Source organism: Nipponia nippon, unplaced genomic scaffold (assembly GCF_047370975.1).
Source record: "Nipponia nippon isolate SJK-2023a ecotype South Korea unplaced genomic scaffold, ASM4737097v1 scaffold_3, whole genome shotgun sequence".
NCBI lineage: Eukaryota > Metazoa > Chordata > Aves > Pelecaniformes > Threskiornithidae > Nipponia > Nipponia nippon.
The window spans coordinates 32,153,104-32,180,089 of record NW_028262347.1 but is presented as its reverse complement, the minus strand read 5'-3'; the positions used below and the strand labels follow the sequence as shown (position 1 = coordinate 32,180,089).

General features: G+C 35.9%; 1 protein-coding gene across 6 annotated transcripts in view; it reads right to left on the bottom strand.

The window, feature by feature from the left end:
* Positions 1 to 26,986, bottom strand: part of PNPLA8 (patatin like domain 8, phospholipase A2) — a 40,454-nt gene that overhangs the window by 3,032 nt on the left and 10,436 nt on the right. For 4 of the 6 annotated variants that reach the window (XM_087764976.1, XM_087764977.1, XM_087764979.1 and 1 more), the window contains exons 6-8: positions 26,451 to 26,622; positions 21,781 to 21,838; positions 19,350 to 19,544 (exon numbers count right to left, since the gene is read on the bottom strand). In XM_087764976.1, coding sequence (XP_087621102.1) covers positions 19,350 to 19,544; positions 21,781 to 21,838; positions 26,451 to 26,622 — 425 coding nt within the window. Of the gene's footprint in view, positions 1 to 16,766; positions 16,916 to 19,349; positions 19,545 to 21,780; positions 21,839 to 26,450; positions 26,623 to 26,986 lie in introns of all 6 variants that reach the window. The other 2 variants (XR_015706387.1, XR_015706388.1) reach the window with 2 other exon arrangements.

The window sequence follows — 26,986 nt, the reverse complement described above, 5'->3', positions numbered from 1 at the left end:
TTAAAAATAAATACAGGTGTTAGTACTGTACGTAACATACAGTCATAAAAGAAACTGCAACTATAAACTAAATGAGCACAGCACTAATATACAACATAATTAAATCAAACAAGCATTAATGTCCATCTCTTGTGCAACTGTTCTGTTGTGCTATGCAGCAGCTGCACAGCGAGGCTTCCTGGGCTTAATGGACATGGCCAGGGCAGCTCCTGGGTCTGCGGTCAGTTCTGCTGGTGTGAGTGTTGTATAGAAGAGGTAGGCTGAAACAGCAGCATTCACTGAATATCTGAAGAAGTTATGACTTCAGCTTCTAAAGACCTTTTAGGTAAAACAGATATGCATATTGACAATTTCTTAAACAATCAAAAAGTCTGCATCTCAGAATGTTTATTACTGGTATTACAAGGATATGTTCTGTAACAAAATACAAATCACTACCTACAGATTCTAAAAAAAAAAAAAAAAAAAAAAAAAATCACAAGAGCTAAGCTTGGCCAAATAAGCTTGGCCAAAACTACATTATAAGCACAGCCATTACACAGCATACTATATATTGGATTTATGACTTGGAAAATCACAGAATCATTTAGGCTGGAAGGGACCTATTGAGCTCATCTGGTCCAACCCTCCTGCTCAAGCAGGGTCAGTTAGAGCACACTGCCCAAGGCCATGTCCAGTCGGGTTTTGAGTATCTCCACAAATGGAGACTCCAAAACCTCTCTGGGCAACCTGTTCCAGTGTTTGACCACCCTCACAGCAAAAAAAATTCTCTTGCGTTCAGATGGAATTTCATGTGTCTTCATTTGTGCCATTGTCTTTTGTCCTGTCAGTGGGCACTACTGGGAAGAGCATGGCTCCCTCATCTTCATTCCCTCCCATCCTTTATTCGTACACATTGATAAGATCCCCCATGAGCCTTCTCTTCAGGTTTGTACCATCTGTGAACTTCTTCCAGGTGCACTCTGTCCCATCATCCAGGTCATTAATGAAGATGTTAAATAGTACTGGCCCCAATATTGACTCCCAGGGTACACCTCTAGTGACTTGCTTCCAACTGGACTTTGCGACACTGATCCCAACCCTCTGGGCCTGGTCATTCAGCTAGTTCACAGTCCACCTCACTGTCTACTTATTTAACCCACGCTTTGTCAGCTTGTCTATGATGTTATGGGAGATACATGTCAAAGCCTTTACTGAGGTAAACACCATCCACTGCTTTCCACTTGTTCACCAAGCTAGTCACCTCATTGCAGAAGGCTACCAGGTTGGTTAGTCATGAGTTCCCCTTTGTAAATCCATGCTGACTACTCATGATCACCTTCTTGTCCTTCATGACTTCGGAAATCCTTTCCAGGAGGATTTCCTCCATCACCTCCCAAAGGATTGGGCTGACTGAGGCCAACTAGCCTGTAGTTCCCCACAGCTTTCTTCTTGCCCTTCCTGAAGAAAGGAATGATATTTGCTCTCCCAACCTCTCCAACTCACCATGATCATTTAAAGATAAAGAAAAGTCACCTCACAATGGCATCAGCAAGCTCCATCAGCACTCATGGGTGCAACCCATCAGGCCCTATGAATTTATGTATGTCCAGTTTGTTTAACTGCTCCCTAACCTGGTTCTCCTCCACCAAGTGCAAGTCCCCCTTGCACCAGACTTTCCCTCTAGCTTCAGGGGCCTGGGATTCCTGAAAGCCGTTTTTACTGGTAAAGACTGAAACAAAGGCAGCATCAAGCATCTTGGCCTTTTCCATGTCATTTGTCACCAGCTCCCCTGCCCCATTCAGTAGCAGGCCCACGTCTTCCCTAGTCTTCCTTTTGCTGTTTATGTACTTGTAGAATCCTTTGTTGTTGCCGTTCACATCCTCTCCAGATTCAACTCCAGGCTGGCTTTGGCTTTCCTAACCCCATCTCTGCAAGACTGGACAGGAGCTCTATACTTCTCCTGGGTCACCTGCCCCTGCTTCCACCTCTCGTACACTTCCTTTTTATGTCTGAGTTCAGTTAGGACCTCCTTGCTCATCCATGCCTGCTACCTCTGCTTGATTTCCTACTTGTTGGGATGGTCCTTTCTTGAGCTTGGAGGAAGTGATCACCGAGTATCAGCCAACTCTCCTGGACCCCTCCTCTCTTCAAGGCCATAGCCCATGGAATTCTTCAAGCAGAGCTCTGAAGAGGATGAAGTCTGCTCTCCTGAAATCCAGGGCTGTAGTCCTGCTTTTTTCACTGCTCCCTTCTCTTAGGATCTTGAACTCCATCATCTCATGGTCACCGTAGCCAAGGCTTTCTTTACTTTCATGTCCCTGACCAGTTCTTTATTCTTCATAAGCATCAGGTCCAGCAAAGCACCTTTCCTTGTTGGCTCCTCCATCAACTGTGCCAGGAAGTTGTCATCAGTGCACTGAAGAAACCTCCTAGATTGCTTGAGCTCCTCTGTATTCTCCTTTCATCAGCTATCAGGATGATTCAAGTTCCCCCTAAGGACCAGGCCCTGGGAACATGAGGCTTCTTTAAGCTGTCTGAAGATCAGACTTCAGCCCAAGACTAATAGGAACAAAGGCTACTCTTACAAGTCTGGAAGTGAGGAGACACATCTTTTGCTAGGAACATGTCAAAAGCATAGGTGATGAGGCTGGGATAAAATACTTAAGGACTAATAAGAATCAGTATGACTGACAATAAATCTGAGAAGCATTCAGACAAGGAGATTTTGATCCAGCAAATCTCAAAAAGTATGCTCAGCACTTCTTGGAAGTAAAATGATCTTCACTCCAACTAAGAAATAGATTACTTTGGACTTTGAATTAAATAGGACTTTCTATATTGGAAATGCCTTAAAAAAAGCAGTTATAAAGGCAAAACTTAAGCTGAAAACATTATCAATAGCAGAGATTAAGATCTTTATAGCTGTTCAAAATCTATACAAAGAAAATACGTAAAATATAAAAGAAACAGCATATTGACTACAATAAGCATTATGCAAAAGCTCCCTATATCCTAAAGCTCCCTAAACTCCCTATATCCGATACCTAACCATCACATTACAAGAACAATAAAAAAAAAAAGGCAACTCTACTAAGGAATAGCTTAGAATAAAAAATGTTTTGGAATTGATAAACATTTTACAGGAACTCCTTTTAATTACAGCTGCGCTAATAAGTAAAAACACGATTACTGAGCTGAGTTTGAGGTTTTTTTTTTAATTAAGCTTTCTTTTCAACCTACAAAAAGCTCTTTGAACTCCTTCTGGATACTGTCCGCTTTGCTCAAAACACTGCTAAAATGAATGGTCTCTTCAGTGCCTATTATCCTTTGCTTATGTTTAAATTAGCTTCTACACAGAAAACTAAATACAAGGATGTTTTTGTTCTTGATATAATTCCCCATAAATCTCAATCTAAAATCTTAATAGTTATCTTTGTGGTACTTACTTTTTTTGTTTAAATCCTAGATTAAAAACATGCTTACCGAATAATTACCACTGATCTTGTCAATATAATTTAATTAAACATGATTGCTTCACCATGGGAAAATCAGTGTTATCAAAAGCTAGGGGCTATATAATACTGGGATTCTACAATATTTTTGTAATATTGACAAATAAAAGATCAAAGGAAGGTAAAGTACACATATCCACACATACCAAATGTGTATTGTGATGATAACTAATAGCTTTGTGCAATGATTTCCATATTTAAACATTCTCCAATTTATGTTTATTGAAATGACAGTAAATACCCATTCCTAGTAATTTCCAATTTAGACACCTTTCACATAACTTCTAGCATTTATATAGATACATGTAATTTTTGGAAAGTTAGAAGTAGGACTCAATAAGGAAGGCAATTTAATTTTTTCTTCCCCTCCAAACAGATTATGGTTGATAATGACCACATCCCGATCAATATTGTGCTTCAAATCAGCTTAGTCTGTTAAACAAAGATGTTCATCATATTGCTCTTTTGCTTACAATGATCAACTACTGATGCAATAAATAACGTTATTAGTTAAAACAGACTATTAAGGACTCAATGAAGGAAATACTGCAATAATTTATTTCATTCTGCAGCTCCAGAAGCCCTAGAGCTCATTATGTCAAAGGGTGAAATTCTTGTGGAAAAATATTTCACAAGTTTTAAAATTAGTTGCAATGATTTCACATGTATGTGAATACTAGGAAAACTGTGAACAACAAAGAATTTTCCAGTTCTAAGATTAAAAAATAGAAACTAACCTTTCTGATTCTGAATAATTCCTCTATCTTCATAAAACTGGACAAAAAGTCCTTCCCAAGAAATATATTAAACTAGCAATACAGAAATAGGAAAGCCAGATCTAAATTTTTTAAAAAGTAATTTTAAGAAATCATAGAATCATTAAGGTTGGAAAAGACCCTTAAGATCATTGAGTCCAACCATTGAATCATGACATAGCCTTCTTCATGCTTGTCCTTGAGACAATTCCAAGGGATCAATTCTGCAGTTTTGTACATAAGATATACTGAGATCACAAGAATCTTCACTGATCCTTGCTCTGAATTCCTATGTATTTAGTCTGTCAATTTGTTTTGGAGAACTGCCAAATTTGCTATCTTAATTTTTTTTTCTGATTCTGTTGAAGTTATTCTATAGTTATACAATAATATAAAAACTAATGAAATTATTTATAATTTACCAAGTAAAATATTTTTATTGTAAGCACTCAGCTTTTAAAAGATGTTTATAAAAATATATTAATCAAAATGCAATATAACCAAAAGACTGAATGATTGCTAGTAGTATGGAATGTCTCGGTGACTAACACAACAGCTTCCTCTTCTATATTTGTTTCTAACTAATTAAACTTTAAAGTTTCATGCAGTTAAACAACTGGAAGTAAACAAGGCCAATGTATCTGATCTACGGGTAGAGAGATGCCTGTTGGCCAAAATCTGAATTATTGTTTGTCTCTTTTTTCAGAAGGAAGCTATTCATTTTATGAGCCCATTCAATTTCAAATGTTCTGTTTTCTTGGTACAATCTCTTGTGTTTGATCCACCTCTGTCTCAATCTTAAATTTAAATTTTTCAGTTAGTGTGATGGTTGACTTAGGATCTTCCCAGCATGCTTCTGCAGGAGTGAAGAATGACAAACCAAGAATAGTAATCCAGAAGCAAAAAGTTTAACCCAAACAATTAAATTTATTGATTCAGGCCATGGACTGAAAGACATTCATGGCTGGGGTACAAACAAAAGCAACACTAGTAAAATACTACTTAGAAATACAGCAAAGTGAATAGTTGTGATGTGCTATGGTGAAAAATATGACAATCGCTGAAAAGATTAGAGAAACTAGGTGAACTAGTGACAAGCTGCACTGCATACTCCATGGAATGACTGTGGGGAAGTTTCATGTGTCTGACTTTCCACGAATAAAATTGTATGTACACAATAATGCATTTTAGAATGATTTTAAGTATAGTGATCAGCAAATGCCAACATTAGTAAGATGTGCAAAATGCACTGACAGAATGCAACCTTCAAAGTGTATCAGTATTGTTGCATTCTTTGTGCCCATTATCTATTTTATGGAATATATTTTCAGAACATGATTTATAATTGAAAAGCATATATTTCATGGACCCATACTAGCACAGAACAATTCTGATCTCCTAAAGCCTTCATATAAACAAAATAATGCAAACGAAAAATGGTCTTTATACCACATACAATGGTGTAAAACTCTTGTTGATATAAAGTGATATTTTGAATTATACTGTAAGCTTCAGATGCGATTCGAATTCTACAAAGCAATGCTGACTTCATGCACAGCCCTAAACCTTTTCAGTTCCTAATAAATTTATCAGTTCCTTTTTGATAGACTGGAGTGTCTTCAAATGTCCCTCCTTTCATCTGTATTATTAGATACATTGCTATGGTACAGTACTGTCTGTGTGCACACAGAAAAAGAGAGACAATATGAACAGTATATTAGATAAACTACTAGATTATCAACATACACTTGGGCTAAAAGCAAAGCCAGTAGGTCAAGTGAAGTGATTATCCCCTTTTATTCAGTACTCATGAAGTCAAACTGGGAACACTGTGTACAGCTTTGGACACCCAGTTATAAGGCACTGAAAAACTGGAACACACACAGTAAACCACTAAGATGGTCTGGGGGCTGAAGCATGTAACATATCAAAGGAGATGCAGGGAACTGGGTTTGCTTAACCTGGAAAAAGAGAAAGCCAGGGAGGAATCCAATCACAGTCTTCCACTGCCTAAAGGGGGAGAAGACACAGCCAGACTCTTTCAAAAAGTGCAGAATAAGAGTCAGAGAAGCTGTGGAATCTCCATCCTTGGATATTTTCAAAACTCAACTGGGCAAGGCCTTGAGCCACTTGACCTAATTTTGAAGTTTATAATGCTTTGAACAGGAGGCTGGACATTTAAAAAGTCATTCTTATTACAAATTGAACTTTGTCAGTCCAGTCTAAGTCTTGTGGAAAATGCAAACATGAGTTTTCCATGTGTAACTCATACCTTGGAATCTGTAACTGAAAGGGTAACTTATGGGAACTCTTCAAATGACTAAACTGCTACCAACATCCATAAAAATGTGCAATTGTCCCGAGTTCTGACTCAGGACTCAGTGCTGGGCAAACAGCCAGAGTAGACCCCTCATTCTCTCTGTTCTCCCATTCTTAGATTGTCTGGCCTTCCCTACATTTCACCATCCCTTCTCATTTAGCTAGTTCTCAATCCAATTGCAAACTCTTTTTCACTTCCCAAACATACATGAGTCACCCCTTCCCTCTTGCGTTCTTCTGTGCTGCTACAGTCAGTGCACTGGCAAGTACTAGATGTTTCTTCATATGCTGGACTTTTGCAAAACCACTCCACACTTGAGTCAACTTAATTTGCTGGCAGTACACCGAACACAAAGTGCCATACTAGGAATGTTAATGCAAGTAAGTGCTGAAAAAGGGTGTCTAACTTTCCTAATGTCATCATGCAGGTAAACAGTAGGGAAGAAGGCTTTTTTAAAATTTCTATTAAAAATAATGGAAGTTATCAAATAAATTAATCTTAAAATGGAGCTTAATACATATAAAACCAAGCTTGTTAGTGATAGCAAAGCAGCGAACTCAAGGACTGGGACATTACTTTCAGTCTTTTGCCAAAGGCTTTCCAAGTGGTAAATATTCAATTGTTATGCTTTGTTTAATATTTTATCAGCTAATTCCCAAGTGAACTCAATGAAGGTTTTTTTCATAGAGATTCTTCCAAAAAAATTCCCCATGCAATTGTAACCATATTTTTAGGGCTTGATCGTTACTCAGAAGTCTAAACTTGTAGCTAATATTTTCTATGAGTTTTTTTGATAGTTGCAAAATAGTCAGGGAAGGTACCCTCATGATTTGACTACCAGATTGTAAATTATTTAAAGCAGGAAAAATGCACCTTTGGTAGGCATATGCTCCAATGAAAACTCCCTGGTGAAGATACCCTGCTTGCCCAGTTCTAAGGGATAAAGAAAGGCCTGGTTAAACATTATGAAACAGATCGGGGCAAATTCTACAATCAGAAGGAAAATACATTGAGAAGTCTCAAAGAAAGTGCTCCAGACCAGCTGGGAGCCTAGTAGCACAGGACCTTCTGAAAATCTTGTCCCATTTAAATAATTATGGTGAATGTGCATAAAGTCACCACTCACATACTTAAGTCAATACTTTAGAAACAGTTATTTAAATGAAGATATTAATATAAAAATCAGTTTGAACCATATTTTACCATGGGAAGTTGTTTCTGACAAGTTCAGAATACTCTGTACATTCATAGGCTATCATTGCATTTCCTAACATTGTCAGACTCAAGTTGTGCCTTGTAATTGTTCTGTGTAACATCCTGTGTACTGCACAGTTTCACTTAAATGATGCTAAACTTTGTGAAGAAAATAATCTAGCACTAGATGAAGGATATATAACTTAAGAAAGCCAAGTCTGATATTTGGAAGCTGAGTTTGTTGGCTCCATAGTAACCACCTCACTGCCTACGCAGACATGCTCTGCATTTTAGTTCACTTTTACGGATTTGCTCTGTTGTTTACTTTCATTGTCTTTGTGAGAAAGCAGAGACAGAATTAGTACAAAGGTATCACAGGCTAGGAGAAGACAGATTCTGAATGGACTTTTGAAAAGTATTTTTTAAATTCTATGTTTAAAGTCAACATAAATATAATAAATATGCACATTAAGGATAAGGATTATTGCTTCAAATGAGGAGTTTGAAGAGTTGCTGCACTACAACAAGGGGTTACTTCTTAGAAAAATTAAAGTAACTACTCTAAAAACATTTACTCTGGTTTCCATAAGTAAAACAGGTATGCCTTGCCAAATCATTCTGTAAAATCAGATCAATACATTTACGTAAGTAGCAGCAAATGCCCTCAGAGTAGAAGACAGGAATGAGAAACAGGAGAGTTGTTTTACTACCTGTAAGATCTACTCATACAGATTAACTTCAAGATTCACATCCTGACCTAGTCCTCTCATTGCACTGGGCACCCAGTGCCATTATGAGAATGTTAGTATATTCACATATAAAGCTTTAAGGCTTGCTCAAACATCACTGGGCTACCAAATTACAGTTTTTAATACATGCTTTGTGAAAAAGGAATCTATACATTCAGATTTAACTGCGCAATAAACTAGCCCCATAGCGTTCTGCTCAGATAGATTCTCCTCAATACAAAGGCTACATGATCTCCCTGTTCTGTTAAATATATACAAAAATGTTTGAAATATTACATCAATTATGGCTCTCCTCCGGTGAGTAATCAGTCAGTCTGGTCACAGTACTACTGAGGATGAAACTGTTGAAGAGGAGCTCCCAGCAAGTACATGAAATCTTTATGTCCCTGCACAAACTATTTTGACCCCATAAAATGTATAGTATTTTATAAACATGAAACAATACAGCAGAAAAATTGTTTCTTCCTTATCTTGGTCACAAGCAATGGATGGCAGTGCCAATATTTCTAACAAATCTGTTTAAAACGTACAGTGCACTAGAACAATTTGGTTTAGCTTCATTCTAATGGTGGGTCTGATCCACTTTGCTGTATGAGATGAGTGAGAAAAGATTTTTTAATAAATTAGATAATTTTCTATAAAGCATACAATGACCTACAGTTATCTCTTTATACAAATATTTAATGCAATTTATTCAGAAAGATTCCCCCTTGCTTCATAATCATGCTAACAGGGATGCTATTGGGTCAACTACATACAATTTATGATGTATTCTGCACTATGCTGATTCCCAACAGAGACCTTAATTGGTGACAGATATTAATACAATCCTCCTATACACCAAATTTCTAACAATTTCAGAATGACCGATTCCGTTACTTAAGGAGAGGCAGAAATGCTCCCTTAAATTCCTGAAATAAACGTCTTGTGCTCATTACTTTGGAAGGCTATCTCAAAATTATCATTTCTCTTCAGACACTAGAAAAACAAACACTCTAGAACTGTGACAAGTAACTGCTCAAGCGTGCACTGAAAAAGGGATTCCCCTTGAACTGCCTAATGGAAAAATTCTTTAGAAAATGTACAGAAATGAAAATTAAATGCATTTGTATTTATATTATTGAATGACACTAATATTAAAATTTCCATTACTGCTGTCTTTGACAGTTTAAAAAAATCAGAAGGTACGCAAGCTACATTTGTACTTCTACTACGCCAGTTGCAAAAAAAGAACACTTTATACTGAGACCACATTACATAAAGTAAAAAAAAAAAAACTAATAAAGTTTGAAAGTCTACTGAAAAGCTTCCTTTTCAGTACAACTGTTCTCCCATACAGTATTTATCTTTCTTTTTTAAAAATTAGCAGCACCATAATACACTGTTGGCATACATACAAATGTTATGCTAAATGCTTCTGAGAGCTATCAATACTATTGCTATTATGAGCTAAACATTTAATAATATATTTTACATTATTTTACCCTACATTAGACATGTTTGTTCTTCACATTTCTTTAGAATGAATGGCTGGCTGAAGTAGACTGCTAGGTGATTATCTTAAATTAACAACTCATCCCAGCGAGTCATTAATTCACAGAAAGTGACCGGCTGCTCTGAAGACATTACTGAATTCGTGGTTTTACGTCACATATGGAAAATGTACTCTTACACTGTACTGATAAAGATTTGCTAAATATTAGCAGACATCATGAAAGAAAGAATTACTGGGCAATAAAATGTTTTGTCATTAAAAGCACAAGCTGCGCACCGCAGATTTAATTACATGAATTCTGCAATGAACAGCAGGACACATCACCAAAATAGTATTTTAACTGTGGTTCCCAAATGATGAATTGCCTGTAATATTACAAGCAAGGATCATAGTGTGCAACCCAAGAGAAAAAAATGGCCTGTGGCTGAATCTACACTGGCCCCAAACACAGGCCCAGGCTCGGGTTCTCCATATGATGTTTGTGAAGCAAAGGCAAGGTTCAAGGGTACACCACCCCCCCCCCCCAAACAAAAAAACCACCCCCACCCCCCAGATCTGAATAAAATCCTTCTGGATTCATATGATACTAGGGGGCTCAAGTCTAGAAGGTTTGTCCTTTCTGACAGCATTTAACTTCAGAAGCGTATAAAAACCCTATTTGCTATGACAGGATGTATCAGACTAAGGGGAAAGCTCTAGTAGTTACACAAAAGAATCACATTACTATAAAACCTCCGTAAGTGAGCAACAAATCCCAGATCCAGAGATATCCTAATCCTTGTGAAAGCTGACCACGTTAGAATTTCAAAAGTCTTTAAATTTCATTTCCCAAGCTAACAATGTAAATATTCTTAAGACTCAATATATTTTTACATCAATAACCTGATTGTTATTAATATGATTTATTGATATTAGTTTTGCCAACTAATTGGTCTATGCTTTTAGCTGTCAGTTGACTAAGGAATAGTAAAATGACAGGGAATTCAAAATGCTTTCAGAAAAATACGGAAGAGTATGAAGAATAGTAGTGATCCGTAAGTAATCCAGGTGACGCATATTATTGTATATATCACTGATAAATGCTACTCAAAACCTGCTGGTCATTCACCTGTATAAAACTGTACAATAATCAGAATGTTGTAAGCTAACTCTACAGCCAACTTCTAAAACTAAATGTATTACACATGCCACAGATTTCTTTTTATCTTTCATACCGTAATTTCAAACTGAAATTGGATTTCCCATAAAAACCCTTTTTGTATAAAACCGTGTAAGCTATTTAAATTTCTTAATACAATTTCACTCTTTATTTGTTGACTCAAACATTAGATTTCATTTCATTGCAACTGAAACAAATTAAGTTCATAACTAAAGGACTTGATCTTAAAATGGATAAAATTTAAGAAAGCAAACTAATTATTGGAGATAATTGATGTGAAGGGTTCAGGATTTGGGTATGAACTCCCTAGTATTTGTATCCACAGGGGGACTGGAGGAAGGGAGGAGAAAGAACTGAAGAAGAAGTTCTGCATTTTCATGAGTCCTCTAAATTAAGAAGTACATGCCTAAACAGCAAAATACAACATGGGTTTATCAAAAGCAGATAGAAATTGCAACAGAAATTTTTAGATTAAGAAAATCTGGATTTATAAAGCACTTTACATACCAGACCACTGGAAGTGATGAAAGAGACTACAGTGGAGAAAGAACCAGCTGATCAGTTGGGACAACAGTCTATATTGAGTGGGGAACTCTTTGCCTGGGACTGTTTTCTATCAGAGTTACTCAACAGCTGGTTTGGGGCTCCTCCTCTTTATTATTATTTTCTCAAAAGCATGCAACTGTTTTTGAAATCTGTTACTATAAAGTTAGAGGCTTTGCAAATACAAAAGCCTTACTGTAACTACAGAACAACTCTAAGGTCTAAGGAAACCCAAAGGAGAAAACATATAGCCAAAGTGCTTATAAGCACAAAGCTATGCTCTTCAGAACTCAGTTGGAGTCAGACCAACCATCAGAAAGATGAGTAGAAAGATCTGAGTCGAGCACTATCATAGAATGATTTAGCCACCTATATACGAAGTAGCTGCTGAAAGGCAACTGTAGTTCTAAGTTGTAGCTTTCTCTGAAATAGGAAATACATGACACAGTTAAGACATCATCTAGAATACAGTGTTCCAGCCTGATCAAATTAACTCCTCTGAATTTTGCTTCTAATTTAGAAATGCCAGTGCTAATTCTGAATCTGGTATAGCATTCAACTTTGCACAATATGTCTTGGGTCATGCCAAAACACGCTGAATAGCCCAGTTTCAAGAAAGATTACTCAAACTGTAGCAGGTGCAATGAAGGACCATTAGGATGATCAAGAGAACACAGAGCCTATTTTGCAAGACTGAGACAGACTGGCATATTTAGACTAACAAAATAAAAAAGGGTATGAGTGCTTTCTATATCCACATCAGAAGGGTCAATACTACAAGAAGAAAAGTTAATTAAACTAGAGAACATTACTGGCACAAGGACAATTTTTATCCATTAGCTATGAAGAGTTAGAGTGAAAATCAGAAATTTTCTAGCCATGAGAAAAATTAAGAAATATCTTCTTGAAATAACCTTCTACAAGGGCAGCAACAGCAAAGACAGCTTTACATGTTTATGAACTACAGTCTATGATGCAGCTGGCAACCATGACAGAGGACTGAATTTGACCTGAGGAAAACTGTTTCATTCTATACTCCCTTATCTTTCTTTCCTAAGGAAATGCCAGCTGAAGTAATTCTAAATTCTTTAGAAAAAAATCTAAAACACATCTGCTACTAAAACCAGCAGTGTAACTATAGTCCCAGTGAAAGAAACACTGCAAGGTAAAGAATCTCTGAAGAGATTGCCAACTGATTTGGGATTTGCAAAATTAACACTATAGATTAATCCTTGTATTGGACAAGAAGCTCAGTACAGGAAATAGGGCTTAGACATTGTGCCCTCTTTGACTAATGGGAATGCACTGGGTATTGAACTAACTGACTTTATGCACATTTTGCATACCTGGTGAAAATTATTCCTATCACAGCAGTAAGACCTGGATCCACGACAAGAAGAGGGCAGTTTCCTAAACTACAATACAGAAGGCAAGTTAGAGGCTGGATGGCAGCTGACAAAGCATGAAGTGATTGTTCGCATTAAGCACCAGACCACTATGTATCATAAACAAGACTTCCTTAAGGGAAGAGGTAACAGGATATCAACAGTCCCACTACATTTTTAGGCTTTTATTTGCAATGAATATCACATGGCTATTTCATATGGAAATATGGCCCCGTTCAAGTCAGTATTAGACAGATATACAACCTGAGAAAATAAAAATTACAAGCTATCAAGAATTGACAGTAAATTGTTCTTTTTGATCTAAGAAACAGTGTCCGGTAACATCAGAACTTGAGAGCAGCAACCTAGATTGTACAGAGATTACTGAATTGACTCAGTTCTTAATTTTTCACTATACCAGCCTCCTCTGACTTTACAAGATTTGTTTTATAGCAAATATTAGCTGGTAAACAGTGTCACCAAAGATATATGGACTCAGAAGTCTAAGCAAAAAAATAGTTAAATGTAATACAGCTCATTTGGGAGTGAGGTTTTTTTGGTTTTTTTTTTAAATAAGCACTCTGAAAATTACATTAAGAAAGCATCACTCAATCATTGGAGATAATGCATCCAAGTTAAATGCCTAAATAAAATATACTCTTAATTTCATTTCACTGAACAAATCTTCCAATAACACCTCACTTAGCAAGTCCTCGCAGGGAATCTTGCAAGCAGACTGCTCTGCAATTCAGTCTGCTCTGCAAAATGCTGCTGGTGCAGTAACCACAGCAATTTCACGAAGGCTGGTAAACTGCATCATGCGCATCCACCTTAAGAGCTGCTAACCAAACCTCTAGAACCCATAAGAGAAAAAGAAATGTAAATATCCATGTAGCTAACACATTCCAGTAAACTCCCTCTTCCTTAAACAGTAGGCGACATTGCCTCCAAGGCTGTAGGAAAATGTGTATGGCAACAAGTAGGCAGAGAAACAAAGAAATATTTGTTTCTATCATTGTGAGAACAAGATACACCTATTAAACTGCAGTCTGCATAAGCTCTGGTGCATACTGATCACCGTGGCATATCCTAAGAATGAAAAGAACTTCAATGTGACCTATATTCTATGTCTTCTTAGAGCCTGGGAAGCACCCTTGAATCTAATTTTAAAAGCTACCGTGTAAAACCAATTAGGGTAGGATCCACTAAGCGAATCACTTTTGAAGGCCTCTCCTGTAACAAGCTACAAAGATGAAATGGCTTTACAGATTTACTGCCTAATAAAAGGAAGGGAAAAGTTTGGAAAATATAAAGAAACTGTACATTATCTTTTTTTAATGAAGGTGAGACTTGAAATTTTAGTTACATCATATTATTGTACTATACATATTTGTTATTTCCAGGTTGTATTCTCACTGCACATCCAGTTACACCTGCATTATTAAAACTCCACTAACAGACCAGCTGCCAATTTAACTGCTTTGGTATCTGATCTTGCTCAAAGAAAATATGATTATTTGAACACTACTATAAGTTAACACTAGCATTTTAATAAATGGAATTGTAATGCAGCAATGAAATCATGGGAAGCTATCAAGAAAAAGGTGATTAAGTCCTTTGTATTAAATTGAGCATATTTTATTTTGAGAAAAATCTGTGGCTTTGTTAAACTCACCACCACCACACACACACACACACAACCCCTGCTGCCCTTTTAATTAATCCTGTGGGACAAATTTAGTTTTTATTTTAATCTTAAATTGCTCTTTTAATTAATTGGCAATTTCCTCAGCATACCATACTGTCTGCTGAAGTGATGTTATTGAGTACCCCAAATGTTTTTCACGCAACAGAAAGAAAAAAAAAAGAGGAATATATATAAGAAATAACACCCCTCCGTGGGAAGCAGGGGGAAAAAAAAAAATCACTGATTGTAACAGGACTGGGGAGAGATTAAGAGACCATCAGTGCTTCATAAATAGATTTTAATACAAAAAAGCTGACATGTGGCAACACAGCTTCTATATTGTAATATCATGACTTGGTAACATCATGACTCTCTTGATTTGCACAGTTCGTGGAGAAGCATGTTGCAGGGATTAAATCCCTTTGAATGTTAATGTGTTCCTCTTTTGAACCACAAAGAATATTAATCCTCCTCCCCTCATCTACCAACAGCTGCACTGTTTTTTCCTACTTGACAGAGTGGAACCAGATAGCATGGCATGATTGACCTGAATGTAAATATTGCTATTTGTTTTTGAACTGCTTACTTTTTGCAGAAATTTAACAAACCTGGCATCACTTTATCTGCAGCACAAATAAGACTAAGTGTTCAGGCACCTAGAAATCTCTTTCTAAACCATTAGATCAGAAGAACTGTAAAAATAATTTATTACTTTATTAATAAATTAACACACTTTACAATCCCCTCAAACATTTACAGTGACTAGTACAGGAAGTCGGATTGGAATGTTCCCAGAGAAAGGGCATGCATGTGTGTACACAAACACACATGCATATATAAATATATATATTATGGAAAAGTAAGGGTTAAAGCAAACAGCTACAGTTCAGTTTAGGCATGATTCCAGCCTATATGTCTAGAGTCATACATAAAATCTTCACAAATTAATCTTTACAAATTATTCTCAACCCTACGCATAACTCTCATTCAACTACTTCATACAGTTTGCGAAAGGACTCCAGTTTCAACAAAAGCTAGATAACATAAGACAAGAATATGCAGGCTGACCATAAAACAAATCCACTAAATTTCCATTATCAAAACAAATATTTTCACACATTTGAAGAGTCCCAAGTCAGATCAACTGCCAGAGTGCTTTTCATTCAGATTTAAATGTACAACTGACTGATAAGCCAATACAAAACCTGGTCTCCATATGTAATCCATTAGAGTCCCAAACTTCAAAGCCAGGAAACAAATCCCATTATATTTACTGTTCTGAATTTTCACAGACATTTTACAATCATTTTCACATTTTGGCTGTCTCTATTCTTTGAAATATTTAGAAATAACCAACACTGCAGAAGCAGATTATATATAAGTTAATAAGAAACCAGCATGGTTTATGTTCAGAGAAGACATTATGTTGATTAATTAATGGAAGTTTCTAATCCATTAAAAAAATCCTCAAAAGACCATCATCTTTCTGACACTATACTACAATATTGAAGCCTTTGGCATAAATTATTATTTACAATTAATGTGTACTGTGCTGATGCACTTTACAAAAATCACGGTACTATTGAGAATGCCTAACAATGTTACGTTTCATTTATTTCTGTAGTTCAAAAGCAGCCCAACCTGTTAGATAGTGTACAGGCTTAAAGTGATAACACAGAAAAGAGCACATATTTTCATATAAACTACAAATGTCAGTATCATACATGACGTGGTCAATAACTTAACATGACAATCACAGTGCACTTTTAGAATAAAGACGCTTAACAAAAATCTACTATCTCATATTTATAATATGAGCTATAATCAAGGACTAAGAGTTATTAATATACTTTAAAAATAATCACAAAGCTATTTTAAACAGGAATATGACTGCATTTAGGATTCTGTTTGTTTAAAAACATAGTTATGCATATGTATTCTTTTCAATTCATCTTGGATACTGTAGAGAGAAAACTCTTGATTACCTTGCATTTTGCACTGAGGTATCGTTACACCCAAGAACATAAGGGTAACAGTCTACTACATGCATGAAGGCTCTTACTCCAGGGTTCAAACAAGGTAATTCGAGGTAGTTTCAGTGTGCAGGGGTGGATTTATAATCTGAGATAGAAATCTGCATGAAGACATTTATGTAGCATTTGCCATGTAGCACCTTGCTAGCTGTCTGTCCATAAAAAAACCAAGCACATCGCACAGAAAATAGGTAATTATGTAAATAGAGATGTGGTAAGAGAAGTGTAATCCAGGGAAAGAAAAGCATGAAAGCCATGAAAGATGTCTTTCTAAATGAATTCAGAAGTGTTTAAATATCATGCCTGGGTAGAAGAGAGATTTTCAGATGATATGAAAGTTTAAGTCAGAAAATGTAGCATGTAGTTCTACTACAATAAACAGTTTTACTACTGAAAACATATTTAATTCTTTATGGCTGACAAAGGTGAACCACATCCTAAGCCCTTGCTTTCTAGTGATTAAAATACATCAAATAGAAAAGAATGGTGAGTTTGTGAAACAGTGTTGGTAAGATCATATGGAAGCGCTTTGTCCAAAGAGTCTGGAGTAAGGAAAAAATGAACTAGACTTCATTCTAGCTCTGTGTGGCTCAGAGTACTGGATCTGATCTCTATTGACGCTAATCACACATTCTCTAGTCTGGTAAATTGGAATTAAAAGTGAATATAGATGAAATGAATATCCACCTTACTGCATTTCACACAAGTCTGGCAATTCAGAAACGATGTTAAGACAAATAATCGTCTAAGCACTACGTAGAAATGAAAAATCATGTTGTTTATTTAGCTATTCTTCTTACAGAAGCAGAGACAGACTTCGATGTACTCTCAATTCAAGGAAAAAGGGGGTGGAAAGGTGATAAGAGGAAGAAAAGTGCTTCACATAGCTTAACACTGACCCATTCAAGCAGTTAAGGAGCAGCTTGGAACAGCTCCAAAGGCTAAAGCAGCTCCCTTTCCAGTTTTGCTTGGCCAGATGGAAGATGACCACGTTTCAGGGTTTTAAGCAGTGTTTAGGCTTGGAATATCTGATGTGTTACTCCATTTTTAGCTTTAAAAAAACCCCAAAACCTCATTCGCTTATTTCAGGTAGCATTTGATTAAAATGTGGGGATAACAGGATGTACCATACTGAGGAGGTTGGGGGCAGAGGGGGGAAAGACCCTAAACAAAAAGGGGAAAAAGAATAAAACGGAAGAACTCTCAGAATCTGGTTGATGTAGTACCATCATCCTGCCCTCCATGGGAACCCTTCCCCTTCACCCCCCAACTTATGTAGAGCTTTTATATAGCTGAATGTAATGATTCCATCTCCTTATAAATGTTAATTCAAAATATGGAAGTATACTAGGTTTTTTCAGATTAAATTCTAGCTGTTTCTCTGTGTCAATGCTTCTGTTTATTATCTCTTAATCTAATGAATTTTTCACTATATCATCTTATTTATCTGTTAGTCTTTAAACTTCAGTATTACTTATGCACCTTACAATACTAACAAGACTACACAGCCTTTTCACGGACACCAAGGGAAATTCTGTCTCTGATCCAGGTACATATTACTCAAAACACGCTATTATTGCTTTCTAGTAGTTAAGGCTAATGCCACCCTATGAATTAATATGATGGAAATACAATAGATGCTTTCTTTAAATTTAAGTGATAGAATCCTATGCTGTCTTTGTTGAAGATCTCTGGTTCAGTCACCCTTTGTAGTCTTTTCTGCCACAGATCTGCAACAGATCTTTTTAAAAATAAATACTAATAGTTGTAAATCAATGTACTGTGAAAAGGATTCTTTTAAAACTCAGAGAAGTGCAGAACAGTAAAGGGGCACTGGAGGACAAGAACACAATGGTTAAAAAACTACTAAAGAAATTAATTTGCCTTGTCTTTACTAACCAGGGTCACCAACAGAAGCTATAATACAATAAAATAGCATACACTGTTCATAGGAGACATTGCTTTATCCTCAAGGGAATTTCTTTTGCAGTTGTCCTCTGAGTTTAATCTTACTGCCGTGGCATCTCTTATTCTTTTTACTAGCTCAGAACCAGGGTAGAATTTAATAAGCTATCAATGGAAATAATTAAAAGTAGACTGTAAACTGAAAATATGCACTACTAAAAGGAACACCGAAATACACAACTTGGGTTTTTTTCACACTTTACAGTATTGTTAGATTTTAAGTCATACCATCTGTTTAGTGAAATAATGCTCAATGAAATACCAGTTGTAAGCAGGAAGTCAGAAGCAATTTACAAACTCATCTAAGGTTTCCTTCCAGCCAGAAAAGGACGGAACAGCAGAACAGCTTAAGTTTGTATTGAGAAGACTTAAGATTTTTAAGCCTATAGCCCTTCTAGTTCTATAAGGATTACACATATAAGCTCAAAATTTCCATTCTTACCCCTACCCTTCCTAGATTTCCTTTCTGCTACCAACTTATTTGCTTAGTTCTGATTCAGAAACTCAGACAGCTTTTTTCTCAGGTATAATATTGGAAAATACTTACTAAAGGAGAAGATTTCAACTTACCTGATGAAGATCGTTGCCCAAAACATATTCCTGAAAGTAACCCGGTGCCGCAGATGATGCTCTAATGGCCTGCCACAGTTTGTACTGACAGCCTCCAATATAATGAGACTTAACACCAGGAAAGTGATTGTAGTTTCTAAAAACAAATGCTTTCAGTGGTGTTCCTCTGTTTACAATGGTGCTTACTGCAGCTACCTAGCGAGTTAGGAGGAACAAAAATAGTTATATATGATAATAATAATAATGACAACTTCCCACAATATGAAATTCAATGTATACAATAAATGCATCTCTGGAATCCTACTTGGTTCCTTATTGATTTACTTCTTTATAATGCCTATCTAAATTTTTAAAAGTGAAAGTAAAAAAACAAAAACTCAAAACCAAAAGACAAACTCCCTAAAGAAAATGCTATTTTTAACCTGAAACTAATTGTTTCCACTGGCTATTCTGTTTCTACCAATATCTATCCATCGATATTTAAACAAAAAGCTGGTGTAATCTATATAATTTTAAAATGTTTTGCCTTTATGAATAGTAGTTCGTTCTCAAAAGCCTGTAACCAGCAATGCAACAATGCCATTAAATATGAACATTAGAAACGTCAACCAAATTATTTTTCCAAGAAAATGATTACTTAATATTGCAACCTGAGTTAAAGGATTGCAGTAAGAATCCCAAAGAAAAAAAACCAAAAGAATCAAACAAATCCTTCAAGGTTTTTTTGTAAGGACACTGAAATGTCATTAACAAAAAGTCATATATGCAAATCAAAGTGAAAAGCCAAAAATGGTATTTCCATAAAACAGAATGTATGACTGCAAAAAAAAAATCACATCTTACAGATATAATCACACGAGGTGAGAGTAGCTATAGTTGTGGGTGAGAGTTAGGATGTGCAAGACCTTTCAGTGATGATGCACCCAGTCTGGCTGGCACTGTTGAGAACAATACTCTTCAGCAGACAAGTGGGTGTTCAATTCTATTTTGTTTACTATTTTACAGCGTAGAGTGTTTTTGGGAAACATTACTCAACAGCACTAGCAGCTGATGCTGTGATATCACTGTATTAATTTCCATTTTTCAGCTACATAAGTTAAATCATTTAATTCACAGTAAGTCCTTCCTTACAAAAAACCAACCAACCAAACAAGAAAAGTATAACTTCTATATGACAGTGCAGAAGCAACACACATGCACGATGCGTACTCCCTCATTTGATGGAAGAAAACTTTCCTGTTTTTGTCAAAAGGAAGGTTTGGTTCTAAGCACTACCAGAAGCAGTAAGAAAAAAAACTTGGGAAAATTTAATAGAAAACTTATCAAACTGATGCTTGAATTTATTTTTGTTAATACCCATATACACTTCTACTTCATGATGCAGTCTAAGTTGTAAAGTGCTGAACACCTGGAAAAATCCATCTTGCCATGAATTTAACAGCAGCAGAGCACACAACTGCGTGTTTTATTTTGATTTTGCTGTGCCTTGTAAAGTGTGCCACCACTGTCAGCACTACAAAGCTATTACTGGGAATAGCTAGTTTCAACTCTATTTATATTCACATTTTATTACTGAAGAACATGGAAGGAAGCCAAAGATCCTGGTTCAAAGATAACTTTCAAGTCAATGTAGGATAGCTTCTCTCTCAGAAAGCAACATACCACTCCAGCCTTTTCACGTCCTTGTTTTAGACATGGACTAGGAACGCAGTCAGTCAAGCACATGTTTCTATGTTTAGAAAAATGTGAATATCTTCCATTTAACAGTAAAGCATTGAATATAGTGCTATGACACCAAAACACCTGTTAATTACAGATTGTTCTGAAATGCGCTATTATATTTCTCTTCTTTCTTCACACCCTATCCTTCACCAAAAATAAAATACCCATGCTTTCTCATCTTTCACTCTTGTGCTGCTGCTGTATATAACACCCCTCCAATTAACTGGTGCCCTTCAGATCATACAGGAAGAACAGAGATCTCGGGGCCTACGAATGTGACTGGAGAAAACCTGGTAATCCAGACAAAGTGAGGAAAAACCCTGGTCTCTCACTACACAATCACACAGATCACAGCTGACATGACAGGATCTCCAGATACTAGGATTCTCTTATATGAAAAAAACAAACTTTGCACAACTTCAAGAAGGTGACCTAGTATTCCTCTGCTTATAAGCCTTTTAACATCTCTGAAACATATTCTAACTTAAAGTATTAAATAAAAATATGAGGAATTGCTCCAGAAATTTAAGAATCCAATGACTTTTTATCCTTTAAAAGCATGGGTTATCTCATATGGAAGCTTGGAGAGCATATCAACACTCATGCTGTTTATTCAATATTCTTCCAGGGATAGTACTCTTACTCAGAACTCTTAAAAAAGTACTTGTGGAATACACAATTAGTATTTACCTTAGAAAATTGTACTTACCTTCGGACATTTGGAATTTCTTGCAGTTTCAATCATAAGATTTGAGCCCATTTTTTCCCTACAAATAAGTGTAAAAAAAAAAATGGAAAATGCTCCATCAGTTTAGCATGAAAAGATGCACATTTTTATCATCCTTACATCTGAGAACTTTGCATTTAAAAGAAGCAATACTGGGATTTCATGTTAATAATTGTATTTCTACAGTTGACTTCAACGGACCAATATTTCAAACCTTCTAGGCTGTTGGAAATAAGTCTGAAGAGTGATTGAGGTCTTGATTCAGTTACTCACTTCACCACATACTTAACCATAAATCATCAGGATTACTCAGCTACTTTGTGAGAGGAAAACAAAGTACCTTGCCACATTTAAGAATCAAAACAAATTAATATCTTTATTAAGCAGTTTTATAGTAAAGAAAATTACTCTCCTGAACTGTTATGAAAACAAAAGCTAAGGAAAGAAAGACAACATTCTACGTGATTTAGAAGAAAGTGAAAACATCTACATGTAATCTTCCATAACAATAATTCAATATGCGTTTAACATCTATTTTTCAGGTGGAATTTTTTGATATGCCTACATTTTTATAAATTTGACAGTGAAATCACACCAATGGTCAGCATTATAATTTATCATCACGTCAGCATTAGGGTCAGTATTCTAATTGCTAACTAGCAGGTAACCCTCCTGCACAGGGCAGGAGACTGGAGGATATCAGCATACTAACCAATAATCTTGTATCAGCATCTGTTTCAACTTTGATTTGCTTACAGTAAAGGTATAAAACTCTAGAGTGGGTGCTCATCCATAATGATTCCAAACAGGCTTTCATTTAAATCAGCAAGTTTTCTTCCTCCCGTTGAACACAGCCCACACAAACACAGGTTGTGCACCTACGTTATTCTGCAAAGACAGTGTTCAGTATGGCCTTGCTTTTTAAGTAAGGTGATTCCATGTGTTGCTGTTGAGATCATCCATCTAGAGCTTGCACTACTGTGACAGTAGGTAGTAGCGCTTCCACTGTTAAAAACAACACCTTTAACAATCTAGTCAGGTCAGAAGATAAAAGAAGCTTTAAATGTTACGACAGCAGTAGTCCTCAAGGTATTTGGAGGCAGGACAATTTACTGTTCCACTAGTGGATATTTGTGCTTGAAGGATGGCTGCGCACACGTCCTTGAAAAGAAGGAAGGAAGGGAGACAGCTTCTAGTCCTATGATCGAAGACTACTGCTGACACAATTCTTACATCAATAGCACTGTTTTGTTTTATTTTTTCCAATAAATGCATTAATTCCAGTCTCACAGTCACCAACCAGAAGGGGAAGAGCACCATCTGCACTCACTAAATGATTACAGAAGGAGACGAAGGCACACAGAACCATGAAGCAGAAATATTCAGAAATAAAAATGAGATTGACAGAGGTGAGATATGAAAGACATCTACTGATTTGCATCACTTCCATACACTTATTCCTAAATATCTGTATTAGATATTTTTTCCCAAACCCTGAATGCAAAGATTAAAAAACTGTATAAGCAATATCCACTTCTTAATTACAGGAACTGTCAAATTGAATAATTATTTTCTCACATCTTGTTTCTTATGAAGGCCAGGAACTGATGCTTCAGAGTAGGTACAAGAAATCCCTTAAACTACTATGCAACTTTAGACATTAAAGTCTAAAGATAAAAGTTTAATATCACCTCCAAATTTATTTTACTTTTGTTGCTAGCATTAATACTGTAATTGCATATTATCTAAATGTCTTTGTCAAGCCTCACTGTTCAATTATTTTCTTTACTGAAGTCACAACACAATTAATTCCAGTTCATTCACAAACTGTGTTAAAAGAGAAAGTATCCTAATTTTAATTTTATTGAATAGTCCCTTGTTCTTGAAGAAAAGATAAGAACGACAATTCTTAAGATATCTTACTATTTCAAATTACCGCTTTAACTCGTTTGCTTTTTTTTAACGATAAAGAGTCCTAATTCCTTTGTATGAGTTGCCTGTAGATCACTGGCTACTTTTTACCAATCTTGCAATAGAAACGTTCTCTAAAATGGGGTAACTGGGACGGTAAATAGTATTTTAAATGAAACTGTATTATGGATTAATATAATGACATTACAGTATTTTCTGTATTTTCAATCCCAACCATCACACACTGAATGATTTTCTTTGACCACAAGCATGCAGATGTTTCATTAAACTGTCCATAACAACACCCAAATCCCTTTTGATAGTAAAGTTAGTTTAAATTCTGTAAGCATTTTACATTTTTCCACTCATGGGTTATTACTTTACACATAATTTCATTTGCAATCCTATTTTTCCATTTTTCTGCTTTGTTGGTGTCTGTCCGTGACCTACGTCCTCTAGACATGACCTACCTAAACAAGTCTCCTTTACAAATGTTGCTCTTTCATTGCTCTGAGCAACTAATATTGCAACACTTATTTCAATACTGCTATGAAGAACATATTCCCAACCATATGCTTAAAGAAACATTCTAATGGGCTCCAGCCAGGGTGCAATCTAATAGTCTGGAGAAAGAGCATTCAATTCGAAAGGCAAGATTGTAACTTTTTACCCCCTTCTACCAACAACGACAAAAGTACCAGAGACCAGTACCAGTACCAACAGAGAACACGTAACTTTTACCCTGCCCTCTACACAGTGCTTGACTGCTTCTCAAGATTACAAATTCCCAGTGTGGGATTTTGGTTTGCTTGTGAAAACCCCTAGCTGCTCACCAAATTTCTCCACTAGTTTCTCAAGACAGGATGAAAGAAGAAAATTTTATATGTAGACAACAGTCAAAAGAAAACAGAAAACTTGGAACTATAAGCCAAGTTCTTCTTACAAATGCAATTCAATATAACATATACATAGACTGATGTACAGTAAGTATCATTTTCTGCACAAATTAATAAAAGTAACTGATTAAAACCAGTCCTCAAACTGCTATTCAAGGAATAAATAGGAAGAGCTAAAACAAACATATATGTAAGACATAAAATCAATTCCCTACAGCACTCAAAATAAAAAGTTAGTTAACAAAATTAGTTGTCATTCTCTGAAATGGAATTTATAATATGCCTCATGAGTGCATGCAACATTAGCCTAATGCAACATTAGCTTAATTATTTTCAGCAAGAATACTTTCTGACAGAAAATAATACCATCAATATTGTGGTAGGGCTAAATGTATATTGCATGCCTGTATATTGTAAATGGATACTCTCTATTGCAAGCGAGGCTGACAGGCCTACTACATTTAAACAACAAAAACCCACACAGCACAGGTAAGGCTTTTAAATTTAAAACAAAATATAAAACAGTTTTCCCTGCAGGAAAGCCTACTGTTTCAATAAAATGTTGTGTAGGCATAGCATCTCCCTTCAACATTGCAGAATTAGGTCAACAAAAAGTAATTTATTATCAGTAAATTTAATTTTTAATTTAATCTATGGATAATATAATAATTGCCTGGCTTCTGTCCATTGCACAGGAGCAGAGCGCTTCACCTCCCCTCATGTGTTACATGTAGTTGCAAAGAATAATAGCATTTTAATTAAAGGCACGTAAAATACTTTCACATGAGGTAATTCTGATTTTCACAAGACTTCTTTGAGTTGGGCAGGGGAGGCAAAGAGGGAAGGCAGAGAAAAATCTCTTTTTTAAAAAAGAGGAATTCCAGGTATGTGAGAAGAAAAACTCATTCTACTCATTTCATAAACACATTCATTCCTAAAAACATGCAAGAGCATAGAGAAGTGCTTGGAAGCCTCCCTCTCCGCTTCAGCAAAGTGAGATGCTTAAAACTCAAGCAGCACAAGTCCCACTATAATGTCTAGAAAAAACTCTTTCAATCCCATAAAACACATTAATCATGTTCCCAAAGGAACCTGTCAAAGGAACCTATCCGAAGAAGCTTTTTACCATTTTACATTTGCTCTCAGAGAAGGTTGTTTGAGTTCTTTCACTAGCAGTGCCAGCTTACACTGTTTGGGAAACTATGACATTAGCTTGCTAAAAATTATAAACTATGGAACTATCAGTACAAATACAGACGAATAAAGCTAAGTAATAAAACTTGTAAAAAGCATTAATCATTTCTTCCAGTGACTTTTCCTGAATAGCCATTAATGCATTTGTATACATAACTATGAACAAACACCATTTCACTGGCAACTCTGACACAGCAGATATTTTTTCATTGCAATCCTTACAGCTCATTTCCCTTTTCAAAGAAAGGGGCAATGGGCAAAACTCCTCAATATAGCAGCTAAGATTAAAAATCCCTACTACATTATTTCATTTCTCATCATGTCTCCTATAAGAAAAAAAGCACAGCAGGTGATTAGTAAAATTTGTAGCACATCTATAATGAGTCAGATCAAGCAGAGCTGGCAAGAACACTGGAATATAATCAGAAATCAGTGCACTAAAGCTGACTTTACTCCCCAGAAAAGAGAAATCATTACCTTAAAGGCTTTCAATGTTTTGGTAAATATGAAAACAGCTATTTCAAAAGAATAAGAGTATATGCTAATCCTTTCTAGTTGTTTTAAGAATTTGCTTACCAGTGAAACAATAACAAAAGCAAAGGCTCTCAGACATTATACTAATTATTTTTCACCTGATCATTTTTTACTTACTTGAGCATTTTTTCCCAGATATCACTGTCATAAAAGGCGTGGCTCCAACCCATTTTGACTGTTCCAACAATGACATTCTGCTTAAAAACATCTGATCCTAACTTGCGATACAGTTCTTCGCAATCATCCAGAGGGATATGGAACAATCCCAACATAAAAGCTAATATAGCTCCTGAAAAAGAAATATTTTGAAATGTAAAATATAGCCTGGAGTAAGATTACAAAGATGGATTACCATTTAATATAGTTCATAGGTTAGCGGAATATCTATCTTGAAAAGGGAAGATCAACTGACATTTGTATCACTAAATTCCTGTTCAAAGATCACAAACTATGTTTTAAAGGACATATACAAGATAGGAAGAGTCTACTGTCAAAAACAGAACTATAAGAAGGTGACAAATGGCATTATTTCATTTCACAGATTTCATCCCTGCAAACATGCATATGGCAGAAAGCAAATTAAATCCACTGCTTTATTTGGAAAGAGAAATGAGTAAGAGAAATCTATGCTGTGGTATTAAAAATATATTTGG